The 13,077-nt window shown below is 40.8% G+C and overlaps 1 protein-coding gene across 1 annotated transcript in view; it reads left to right on the forward strand.

The window, feature by feature from the left end:
- LOC139952195 (uncharacterized) overlaps positions 1-13,077 on the forward strand; it is a 70,749-nt gene that overhangs the window by 12,036 nt on the left and 45,636 nt on the right. The window contains exons 15-33 of the mRNA XM_071951245.1: positions 297-467; positions 1,076-1,510; positions 1,962-2,132; positions 2,696-2,914; positions 3,366-3,575; positions 4,337-4,519; positions 4,957-5,166; positions 5,503-5,673; positions 5,939-6,112; positions 6,596-6,775; positions 7,301-7,477; positions 7,976-8,209; positions 8,338-8,541; positions 9,179-9,472; positions 9,961-10,277; positions 10,762-10,909; positions 11,479-11,631; positions 12,096-12,335; positions 12,676-12,962. Coding sequence (XP_071807346.1) covers positions 297-467; positions 1,076-1,510; positions 1,962-2,132; positions 2,696-2,914; positions 3,366-3,575; positions 4,337-4,519; positions 4,957-5,166; positions 5,503-5,673; positions 5,939-6,112; positions 6,596-6,775; positions 7,301-7,477; positions 7,976-8,209; positions 8,338-8,541; positions 9,179-9,472; positions 9,961-10,277; positions 10,762-10,909; positions 11,479-11,631; positions 12,096-12,335; positions 12,676-12,962 — 4,178 coding nt within the window. The remainder of the gene's footprint in view (positions 1-296; positions 468-1,075; positions 1,511-1,961; positions 2,133-2,695; positions 2,915-3,365; positions 3,576-4,336; positions 4,520-4,956; positions 5,167-5,502; positions 5,674-5,938; positions 6,113-6,595; positions 6,776-7,300; positions 7,478-7,975; positions 8,210-8,337; positions 8,542-9,178; positions 9,473-9,960; positions 10,278-10,761; positions 10,910-11,478; positions 11,632-12,095; positions 12,336-12,675; positions 12,963-13,077) is intronic.

The raw sequence follows: 13,077 nt of genomic DNA on the forward strand, positions 1-13,077 counted from the left end.
CATCAAAAAGAGGTTAAAACTAGCATTGAAAAATAGAATGTGCTGATGTATTTTCAATAAACAACTCAACTTTAAAAATCTTGTACTCAGTTATACTCTCTTGCATCTCTTGGTGTCTGTACTTTCACAAGTTTTGAACCAAATGTGGTATCAAGAAAGGATTTAACAAAATAAAAAATGGAACTGGGTTAACAAATTACACATTTTGTTCTATCGCATCACATATTTATTATTAATGTCTGTGTAACCTGTATTGTTTAGTAATTTTCTTGACACGTTTTTGTTTTGTTTTGCAGCTCCTGGTAATTGGGGTTCTTGGGGTGCTTGGGCAGAGTGTAGTGTAACCTGTGGGAATGGTACCCAGACTCGTTATAGACCATGTGATGATCCAGCCCCAGTCCTTAATGGAGACTATTGCCCTGGGAGCAACAGTAGTATGAGGAACTGCAGCATTCTCTGCCCAGTCGGTAAGATCATTGTGTTTCTACCTGTCACAGATGACTAGAGTTTTCAAACTTTGGTTGCAGTAGTTTTGCACTGTAGGGGCTTCGCTGGTCAAATGCTAGTTAAGACACTTGAGGACCAGTCAAACTTCTCTTCTCTCCAAATGGTCCAGCTAGATAGTTCAGTTGGAAAAGTATCTCCATTTTGGACTAGTTCAAAAAGCTTTTGGACTAGTGATATGACAAGCTAAGTGGTCCTGCAGGCTTGTCAATAAAAGCAAACCCTAGCTTGCCCAAACCATGTAACTTCACTTTCATTTAATTTATTATGGTTGTGAAGCCAAGGACTCTCAGCGAAGAAAACTTAATCACTATATTAGCCAAGAATCCAATGGAGAGAAGACAAGGAATGAAGTTTCAGTTTAAGATGTGGGGGAAACACTTCTAGAATTCTTTAAAGGGAAACCTTGTTCATTTACATATAGGACGCTTGTTGGTAGCAGACATAACCAGGTAAAATCCATGCTCAGAACTACGTAAACAATGGAAATTTACCTGGTAAGTCTGCTGCCACCCAGCGTTCCAAAGTCTGCGATTACGTTGTCATTAATATTTTTATTTCCCTCCAACAGTTACCTGCCCATCTGGTTTTGACCCATACTATGACAGTTGTTACAGTACTGTGTCTGACTCTAAAGACTTTGCCTCCTTCGATGCTGCAAACTCCTCCTGTTTAGACATGACCGAAGGCCTCGGTCGCCTCGCCCACATCAACGACTATCCAGAACAAGAATTCCTCAACTGGGTTCTCAAGAGTCTTCTAACTAACACGAGCGATGCTGTGTATGCGGGGATGACGTACAGCGCCCCCAATGTGATTTTCTACTCTGACAGCGGGAGTCCAGATGAGACGACGTACCCGGATGGTTCCATGTGGGCAGAGGGGTATCCAGTGTCGGAAGGGGTAGCCTGTGTGGGGTTGGTGTACAATAATCCGACGTATGAGTGGCTGCTGGGTAATGTGGATTGCGATGTGGACAGGGCGTACATATGTGAGATCACCCAAGGTAGGATTTTAAACTTATACGCCTTTTTCACTTCAAGGGTTTTGATACCTTTTGTAGATCACGTTTTCGGCCGAGACATGAATCCCTACTCACTGTGAATGAAGATGTATGTAATATAGCTACCTGTAGAAGTTTCAGCTTCATTAGTCATCCAGTTTTTGAGACCAAAACGTGAAAATCACAGAGCAATTTTTTTTAGGAGAGTCACGTTAATCCATTGTGAAATTGTTTAATTCATTTCTCAAAAACTACAGCACCTCAGCAAGTTGTATTTTTAGGGAAGCTATCATCATTATCTTTAAACCTTGTAAGTTCAACGTAAATCTGTGTGTTTTGTGTCATACAAATAGTACCCAAACCCTTTAAAAGGACCTTTTCATTTTTGCGACGATGAATTGTAGTTAACGACCTTATAGCACTACGCTGACAAAATCTGAAATATTATTTGTAGGTGATGGTAGCTGGGGTTCATGGGGAGCTTGGAGCCAGTGTAGCGAGTCTTGTGGAGAAGGGAATCAGACCCGCCTACGATCCTGCGATGATCCCCCGCCCATTCTAGGGGGCAATGACTGTGTAGGAAGCAACAATGACATCAAAGTCTGCAACTACACATGTCCGATTGGTAAGTTCTTCTAAAATTGTAACATAGTAGTCTTTCTAAACTTTCTAGCGTTAAAAATAGCAGTTCTCATCCATTTATTTGTTTCACAACTAAGAGCAAGCTTTATTGTGCACCATGGTAAACGAAAAGTTGACTATTTTGACTTTTAGCCTAAGCTGGCCTATCATTTGTTGACTGTAATCGACCATTTTGAATCGGCCTTCTTATTGGATTCACATGATATATCTGGTCAATTTGATTGATTTAAAGTTGCTAAAAAAAAAACATTTAACACTTTTTGTTTATAAAAACCTGTAAAAGCCTGTGTTTTTTTGGTCCTAAAACTCACAGGCAGTGGTCCCCTAAACCTTCTGTTCATGCCTCATAACCTTTTGATCAAATAAGAAAGATCTTGTTGAAAACTTGGCTGTTTCTCAAACCAGTGAGTACAAACCAAAGTTGCTCAAAAGTAAACTAGGGTGAGTCAAGTAATGTCCTCAGGTAAATAGATAATACCTCACCTAGGCATTAATATATGATCACGGTAAATCTATGCTTGATTGTTTGTTTTTCAAACACTCCAGTGACCTGTCCAGAGGGTTATGCAGTTGCCTATGACAGCTGCTACCTCGCAGAGACAAACTCCTCTCTCTTCATGGACTATGAGGGCGCTAATTCAACCTGCGCGCTGATGACGAACGACACTGGACATCTGCTTCACATCGATGATGAGACTGAGCTGAACCGGGTCAGCTGGATCATGAAAGGTCATGGGACATACACAATGGACGTCTTCTATACAGGTATATTAGCTATGCAAATGAGATGAATTAAACATTACATGCAAATGAGATGAATTATGCATGACAAGCAAATGAGATGAATAATGCATTAATGTAACCCATCATTATGTCCAGCAATCCAGTACTATGTTGTATAAACAAATTCCCTTCATGTGAAATTCTCCATTTGGTAGTGTTGGTTCTTCAATACACCGGTAGTTAAAAACTCAACGTTTCGAACTGTGCTCTGATTGTCTTCAGTAGAATGCTGGACTCTGTTTTTAGATGCTGTTATTCTCCAGAAGACAATCAGCGCATACCGATTGAAACGTTGAGTTGTCAACCACCAGTTCTTCTCAGAAACAACACAACTCAAAAAGATTTTCACATGGTGTAACCGCAAACCTCACCTAGTTATACTCCCACCATGCAAAGTTTCAACTCCTACAAATTCTCTTGATGTGTTTTACAGGGATGAAGTATGTTAGCAGTTCAGTTGACTTTGATGACGGCATTGGGAGCCCCACCTGGGGAAGTTACGACCCCTGGAAGAACAACTACCCAACAAGCCTATCTGGGGATGAGTGTGTCACATTGATGTATAACCATGCAACTTGGGAATGGAAGCTTGGGAACAAGGACTGTAATGACTCGTATGGTTTTATCTGTGAGATTGCTCAAGGTAAGCGTGTACTATCATCAGTCAAAATATCTTTGAGCGTTTACAAAAAAGAAAAAATAGAATTAGCTGTTACAAACTGCTTACCAACCAAAAGGACCCATAGTAAAATTGCAAAAAATAACAGAGTCTTTCTCGAAGTCTAAAAGAGCACAGAGATTGTACAGTAGTGGTTTTTGTAAGAGCACTTTCATATGTAAAATATTTGTACCTTGGAAGAGTAAACTTACTCCCATTATTTAGTTTTAAACCATTACAGAACTTCATTAAAGATAGAGGCTAAAAAGACACATCCTTTTTGTCTCCCAACTCACACCTGTTATTTCCATGTAATTCCTTTCCAAACACTGGACGTAATTGAATCATAAAAAAACGAGTAGTGCTCTAAATACCCCAGGCCCCAGGCAAATTAACTGTCTATCCAATAAGTTTAATGATCCAAGCAGTTCAATGTAAACACACTTGCCCACTGGAAAGGATGTGCAGTTTCCAAGTTTTTGTGGCCAAACTCAGAAATTCTTTTGTGGAGCTTTCCCCTATGAAACAAACACACCAAGTACAACCACACCTCGTTACAAACACAACGCAACAAACACTATGCAACACAGACACCATGTAACAAACAAACCAAGTAACAAACATGACAAAGAACCACTGACTGACATGGCCGACAGGTTGAGAGCATCAAACTCAAATTCTTGGCCAACTTTCAGGAACAAATCTTTATTCGCGTGTTTAATATCGCTCTTTTTTTTTAAAAACAGTACATGGTAATTGGGGTGGATGGAGTTCATGGAATGATTGTAGCTTGACCTGTGATGTAGCTCCAAACATGGGTACGCAGACTCGTAACCGTACCTGCTCAAACCCAGCCCCCATCCTAGGAGGTGACTACTGTCAGGGGAATGGGACTGATAAACAAGCATGTGGATCCCAGTGCCCTCCTGGTAAGTAATAGAATATTAACAACAATAATAATAAACACAGAGTTTTTACATTGTGCACATATCCTAGACACTAGATCAAGGCGCTGAACAATAAAGAATCAACAATAAACAAATTAATGGGCTCTGAACAGTTCAGTTTTCAACAGTTGATTGAATTTCACCTGAGTCTGACTGACGGACTTCTGGAGGGAGTTTGTTCCAACCAGGGTTTTTTTCACAGATGGTAGAAGTAAGTAATAGTGTGTCAAGTAGTTCATAGATTTGGCTGTCGCAATTATAAAAGGAGAGAACATTGTTAAGGCAGACAGGGACTGAGGGGTGAAGGCATTCCCAGACAAAGAGCTTCATTTTGAGAAATAGTGCTCAATAATTTATGTGAGATTTGAATGAAATGTCTTTTTGATTTGATCTATTTTGCCTTGTCTTGACATCCGCAGTGCATGGTAACTTCACAGCGTGGGCGTATGACGACTGCACCGTGTCGTGCTACACCTACTATGAGAGTGATCTGACTCGTTATGGTGGTCTGCAGAACCGCTCTCGTAACTGCACCAATCCCACCCCTCGATATGGTGGAGATGAATGCGTTGGAAATTCCACTGAGATTATCAGCTGTGGAACACAGGATGGTAACATCTGCCCTCCAAGTAAGAAATACAACTAGGATTTTGCTTTTTTAATGTATTTCTATTATGTATATGGGATTTGAGGCATTGCTTTTTAACAGTTTATAACAATCCTCTTAGCAAATTATTACTATGTTATGTTTGCAAAAATGTACAAGACTAGCGAAACAGTGCTAGGGGGCTTTGTGAATGTACGACAAGTGTGTGATATGGGATTCATTTTTTGTGTTTTACTTGAAAACTTAGGTTTCACGTTTTGGAGTATCCTCAATTGCAATGACTTTTCCTTAGATCCAGAACATCTTTCCAGTTATCTTTCCAGAAAAATTTAAAATAAATGAACCTCTCTACTTTTAGTCAATGGATCCTGGGCATCATGGAGTAACTTCTCAGAGTGTAGCACCACGTGTGGAGGCGGGACACGCAATCGAACACGATACTGCACCAACCCAAGAGCTCAAAATGGCGGAGAAAGTTGCCCGGGTAATGGGACGGAGTCTGAGTCATGCAACACTGAGCCATGTCCAGGTAAAAATAGTTAAATATTTTTAGGATTTAATTCTTTTGGTGTAAAGATTGTATCTAGGTTTGATCTTTGTTACATACTCTGTTGGTCATGTTTTTTCCCCATGCCTTTCACAGCAAACCCAAAGATAAGTTTTAAAGCAGTTTACCTAAAGCTGGAAGTGCAATCATTGTAATGCACCTCCTAAGATTTGCATCTAAGTTTAGTACCATTTTGTCACTCATTAAAGACTCTCATGCTTGAGTATTACAAACTGTTTGTCCTCAGTTGATGGTAATTTTACCTCATGGTCCGCTTGGAGTGACTGCACAGAGACCTGCATTGGTGGAGAGCAGTATCGTGTACGTAACTGCACTAATCCTGAACCAGCCTATGGGGGATTGAACTGCAGCGGTGTGACTATACAATGGCAGAACTGCAGTGAGAATACGCATTGCTCTGGTGAGTTCTCTCCCTTAAAGGGAGACTTTTTAAACGCTGGTCGCAGCAGACATAACAGTCCTTTTTTTGCAGCTCACATGTTCAGAATTGTGCGGGTAGGGCTGATCACGCGCACTACTGGCTAGAACTGATAAAAAGGACCGTCCAAAAGTCTCCCATTGGCCATTCAGAATAGATAATGTTTAACAAATGTATACATGTTCCTTTTAGGAGCTATGATGAAAAGGCGTCAAAAGGAGCCATAAGAGTTTTTTCTTTATATTGTAGGAGTAAGGAGGTGTTTTAAAAGAATGACAATGAATGACAATCCATTTAAATAATATATTGATTGTACTCAATGAAATGTTCCTAATTATCTCCATGGACCAAATGTCATGCCTGTATCATTTTGAGTGTTAAGCAGTTTGGAAAATGGATTTCTCTTTTGCAGTTGTATTTGAAGTGATGAATTTTGATGTAACTTTATGTTGTTGTTGTTGACAGTCCATGGTGCATGGGGCGAGTGGTCAGGTTGGAGTAACTGCACCGTTGAGTGTGAGGGGATTGGAACCCAGAACCGTACCCGTACATGCTCCAACCCGACCCCTGCCTATGGAGGAGATGACTGCCCACTGGATGAACCTAACAACGAGACAAGGATCTGTGGCACTCAAAACTGCCCAAGTGAGTTTCAAGCTGTTCCAATCACACATTGTGATCTTAAGTTATTTTTTCAAAAAAAGTTCGAGCAAAATTTGTGCTGGTACTGAGTACAATGCTATGATAGTTATGGGTGGTAGTAAAATCATTTGGTTTGGGGTAGAGATCGTAACTTAATTCCCAGATTTTATTTTGGTCACTACTTGAACTGAGAAATATACTGCTGAGTAGAAACAGGTTACAAGCCAAAATACCATACAGTTTACATTGCTGCAACTGGTACTCCACTCAATTTTTGCTTAGTAAAGATGTTTGCTAAGCAAAATTAGCTGCTGAACAGCTTCATGAAGTTAGGCCCTTAATCAGTTGACCAGGCCACAGACTGCTCAGTGGGGAAATATCAACATGCGTGTGGATGAAAGATGCTTTCTACTGATCTTACTTATCCTTAATAATTTACTGTCGGTGGATAAACTTTCCCAGAACTTATCCTGGAATAGTTTTAACAATTTTATTATAACTTTATGGTATTTTTTACTTCTTTTGTAGTTGATGGTGGTTTCAGTGATTGGCTTAATTGGTCTGAGTGTACGGCACACTGTGGAACAGGTGGGGTACGTTACCGTCACCACCCCTGCACCAACCCTATCCCTCAGTATGGAGGCAATGAATGTGAAGGGGATGCATACATCAGAGAAGCATGTGATTCAAATGTAGGGTGTAGAGGTGAGGTTCTAGAATATAACAGCAGGTGTGGAATAGAATTTAAAAATGGAAAGTGTTCTCTGCTTTTACAACTTTATTTCTTTATTAACTGAAGCCAATTTGTTCGATCTTGTTATCTCAAGTGGTTCTCAATTGATTTTTCTAAAATATCCAAATAAGAGTAACCAAACAGAGGTCGGAAGAAAAAATAGTCCAGTTCTTTTGAATATTAGCATTCAATACAGCTTTTAGATACAGGAAACATTACTAAAATGGTGACATGACAAAGGTATGACAAGTCTAATTTTAAGGCCCTTTTCAAATCCACTGCTTTGGCTCTAGTTTTCAAAAAGGCTGGCTTGCCCTGTGGTTGTTTTGTCAATTGCGCGTGCTTTGCATACATGCTCAGGGCTTCAGACGAGAGGACGGAGTCTGAAGCCGAATCCAAAGTCAAGGCCGTAGTTTCGAAAAGGACCTGAGAAATATTTGCTCATCAATTTATGTCTAACTCATCTACAGATACGTTCAGCACAGTGGCACGTAACAAAAGGGCCCACCAGAGTTCAGTCATGGGCAACATGTCGGCAGAGCTTGCTGTCGATGGTAACACCAACGGCACAGTGTCAGCCAAATATTGCAGCCAGACGGACCTCCAGACTGACCCGTGGTGGATGGTTGACCTCGGGGGTGTCTACCAGGTCAAGGAGGTCAGAGTTCATACAAGGTCAGATGCCTGTGACTCTGAAGCATGTGGTAGGTTTTGAACTAATTCACATTTGTTAGCAAACAAATTTTAAGAAAAATCGGTTTACAGTTGATTAGTTTTATTTTTTAGAGAATTACTGGAAGGATTCTAAACCAGAATGAATTTCTTTTCCTAGATTGGGGGATCCTACCTTTTATTGTGCGGGTCGGCATCAGTAAAGACATCCATGGTAACATTAGGTGTGGAGAGCTACAGACGGCCGGTAATAACTCCCTGTTTGTTGTTGACTGTGGCACCCCTCTATTCGGCCAGTACGTTGCAGTCCAACGCATAAAGGCAGATGCAGCATTGACACTCTGTGAAGTTGAAGTCACCATTGGTAAGTGATCATAAAGGTGCAGGTTTTTAGACAGGCTCTCCAGAGTTGTGTCGAACCAAATTCATGAAAAGTTTGACGTCTGAAACAGTTAGGAGCGACTGGACACACAAGGAGTCGAAAGATCGACTGTTGCAGGCATTCAGAATAACTCTTTAGCGCCATGGTTTCAGACGTTGATCTTGTCATGAGCCGAGCCAATGTAAATGTTATGTTAAGTTCGCCTGTCTGAAACAAAAATTATTTGGGTCGACCTAGAGTCGCTCCTAATATATTTGGTTTGGTGCAACTCTGCACACCTCTCTGAAACGAGTGTAAGCTTATTTTCATCTGGAAATTTTAATCGGAAATCTGTTTTTTTTTTAACCCCGACCCCAAAACAACAACCAAATAATGAAGGGAAAAAAATGAAAAAACAACAATTAATTTGATTTAATTTTTTTATTTATATTATATAATTAAGATCAAATTCATAAGAAAATGCGCTTGCAAGCTTTTAAGCTGTCGCTCAAAGTATAAAAAAAAATTTAACAGACTATCACATCCCTGAATACACCATCCAACGAACCCGTAAGAACATTAACAATAAGTTTTGTTTGCAAGAAAATTGACGATTGATCTGATGTCTTATCTTTTACAGTGTCCTCCATCTATCATATCAATGGGTCAGTAGGTCATGGCAGTTTGACCTTTGACCTGGCCAAGGAAACCTGCAACAAACAAGGAGCTGAGCTGTCCACCTACGATGACCTCTACGCTGCATGGTCAAGCGAGGGCCTGGATGGTTGCAATCTGGCATGGCTGGCTGATGGTTCTGTGCGATGTCCTATACAGGGCACCAACAGCTCCTGCAGTCTAAGTCAGATGGCTGGGGTGTACAACGGCGGGACACCAGGGAAAAATGAGACGTACGATGCTTACTGCACAAGCCGGGGTAAGAGTTGATTGTATATTGTACACTTTTGTTGAGGGCAAACAAGAATACGCCTTCCTGAGGCGGATATCGGCGCTATATTAAGTGTTCTTTATTATTTTTATTATTATTATTATTATTATTATTACATAACTCCTGGGTCTAGTGTTATAGAGCTTCTTAAGCAGATTACATTGTGTAATAATTTGCTGTTTACCCATGTGTTTGCTGCTTAGCCAATGAGAGTGGGACACATAGTCAGAGATGGGGCATATAGAGATGGTATTTGTTCTGTAAGCAAACTTGTTTTTGGTGAGCTTCTTTTTGTGCTGTAGCAGCTCTAAACAGGTTTATTGTGTGTGTTTTAAATTGTTACAATGTAGGGTGAAGAATGTATGTTTGTTGGCATGGTATGACGACTGTTATAAATTAATTTATCACTACTGGAAGAGAGAGACTCTAAATTATTTGCTCAAAATATTTTACTTTTTCACCAAATGATCTTTCAGGTCAAGAGGGCCACCCATTGGGTCTGGTCTCAGGCCTCATTGCAGATTATAACATCACCGCTTCATCCGTGAACCAGACTGGATCCTGTGGCCCTGAGTATGCACGGTTGTATCACCCCGACCCTACAGCTGCATGGGTACCAGCTAAGAATCGCAGGAATGAATGGCTCCAGATTGAGCTCAAGGAACCGGTAACCTTGAAGGCCGTATCAACATCTGGGATTCCATGTTGTGACTCTTGGGTGACTGGCTATTACATAAGATATTCTCTCGATGGTGTAGATTGGATGTACTATCAACAAAACGGCAGTATAAAGGTGAGGCATATTAACTCTCTACTGAATAACCATGGCGACTTTGTTCTCATCATATACCATCATCAATGAATGCATCTGAACTAATGATTTATAAACTGCTATGATTCATAATAATAATAACAATAGTAATAACAAATGAAAAAAACAACAGCAGATAGAATCTGCCTCAAGGCGCTGGAAAAGAATAACAATAAAAGTATTACACAGAAAAGTAATTAATAAATAATACTGTATTTACAATTCTTCATTTTGGTTAGTCTCGGTTCCAAGAACTTCGCACTATACTGGATGAATCCCAACAACAGAGGGCGTCACTTTCCCTTGGGTTAATTTCTAGCTTCACAAAGAACAAAAGCACGCCCTCTGTCAGGATGAATTCTAGAACAATAAGCTTTCCCTCTGTCTGGTTATCACGATAGGCGAATGAGATAGTAACATCTTGAACCAGGACTACCTGTTGCATTCTAACATTGTCTCGTTTCAGTTCATGGTGGCTAACTATGACAGCACCTCAGTGGTGCGCAACACACTTCCTGAGCCAATCACAAACGTTCGTTTTGTGCGCATCGAACCACGCTCTTGGAATAGCAGTATCAGTTTGAGATTGGAACTATATGGAGATTATGAACCGGGTAAGGATATCTGATTAAAAAATAACTCAGGGGAGATGCCCAAACTTTTTTCTTGAAAATTAAGCCATGGAGTTACTTTCCGACTTATTGGTAGACATTGGTAAATAATATCGGGAAGCATTATATTCACAGTAGTTTCCAAAGTTATATGAAAATAAATACACAGACAAAGCACTTGGTGGGATTCAAACCCATGACCCTTGCCGTGCTAGAGCTGACGTGCCAAAAGTCTTGGCTCTGCTTACTGTAAGCAAAAACTCAGAGCTTGCGGAAGCAGGGAATTCCGCACTAACTTCCAGCACAATTCACAGGTTTGAAGGGAACTTTCGCTTGTGCGTGTGTGTACCCCACACATTACAAGGCATTTTTACCTGACTAAGCTACATGTAGCACAGATGATACTGTGCGCTTGCACAGTAATCAAACAATGGTGATTACAAGTGCAGAATTTGGCAGTAAGCAGAAATTGGGCCCCGATGTCTTACCACTAGACCACCGTGCTGAAACCTTTCATTTCAATTGTGGACATAAATCCAACTAATTTGTGATGATTGTTATTTGATGTTTAGTGAATGGAGAGTGGAGTTCATGGGGTTCATGGGGGCAGTGCTCAGTACCATGTGAAGGTGTTGGTACATGGCAGCGTAATCGTAGCTGTAGTGAGCCCTCGCAGAGTCGCAAAGGCAGACGATGTCAAGAGGACCCATACCGTGATCGCATTGGTAAGTTGCTTAGGCTTGTCAGTCATAAAACTTTGAGGATGTGTACTGTGATGACATGATTGTCAACTCTTACCTGATTGTGTCTTTGACTAGAAAGTAAGGTCTGTCTCGAACGAATATGGTTCATCAGGCTAGTGTTTATATCTGGTTTCCTTCGCATTAAACAACTGAGAATATATTTCTATTCCCCTTGGCAAAAGATGCCAAACCATCAAAGATTACTCCCAAGCCCTCGTCGGTACCCATTTGTACTCAAGGAGACAAGTGACGCGACATGACCAGACCAGGATTCAAACCCACAATCTGTAGATTACAGAACTGGAGTCCACCGCCCTAGACCATCTCATATTCCCCCCAAAAAAACATTTCTATAACAACTCATCTTATTAGTGTTTTCAGCTTATCTCCTGTAGACACTCAGAGTGTACTGATCAAAACTTTTTGTTGCTTATTTCCCTCAATAGCCAACCCTCTTACATTCTTCAGTCAAACCAGTCTCTCTGAGCTAACTGGTTATGACATAGAGACCATCGGTGATGTAACAGCCAAGACCTGTGCATTGATCTGCCTATGGGACCGCCCAGATTGTCAATCATTCAACTATGACCCCGTGACTTTAGAATGTGTCCTAAGCAACACCTCGGCAACCATTGAGAATGTTGGCCTCTACAACACTAATGTGACTGGCAGTTATTACCAACTCGGTAGGTCAACCTTTCCAGTCAGCTTGTCATTTTACTAGTCCATCACCTTTTTCGCTAGTCACTCTTTCAAATAAAATATGGAAGCTTTTCAACGCTGAACTAGCCACCCAGACCACTTGCAGAAAGCTGTGACGGGTCCTCAGGTGTTTTAAGTGGTGGTTGGGCCATAGGACCGCTGTTAAGAGAGAAAGCTGTCAAAATCGCAGAAATGTGTTACCAACCAAAAAGCTATGATATACACATTGTTGCAATTGGTACCTCGCTGTATTTTTTGCAAACAAAATGAACTTTCTGTGCAACCTTCACCCTCTGACAATTTTTAATTGATACTTCTTTGCAGAATACTCGTCATGTAATGTGCATAAAATTATCAAGCGAGGGCGTGGTTTAACACCACAATCCGGTGTGTACGACATTACCGTTGAGGGCAGTACTCTCTCTGTCTACTGCGACATGGACCGTGATGGCGGCGGGTGGACGCTTCTGGTGACCTCGGCAACGACCTATGGATGGGATAATGATACAGTGTTGCTAAGGAATGCCAGTTACCCTAGCGTCGAGAATGATTATTCTATCTTGAAACACGCTGATGCCATTAAGAATAGAGGAACTGGGGCCACTTTTAAGGTGTGTAAACATGTCTTTATTAGAGGTATGGTTTGTTTAGAAGATCTATCCATCAAGGGAACTCGGCAAACTCCCACAAGGGGATTTAACTTAAACTTAACTTAACTTAACGCAT

This window comes from Asterias amurensis, chromosome 20, assembly GCF_032118995.1.
Source record: "Asterias amurensis chromosome 20, ASM3211899v1".
Taxonomy (NCBI): Eukaryota; Metazoa; Echinodermata; class Asteroidea; order Forcipulatida; family Asteriidae; genus Asterias; species Asterias amurensis.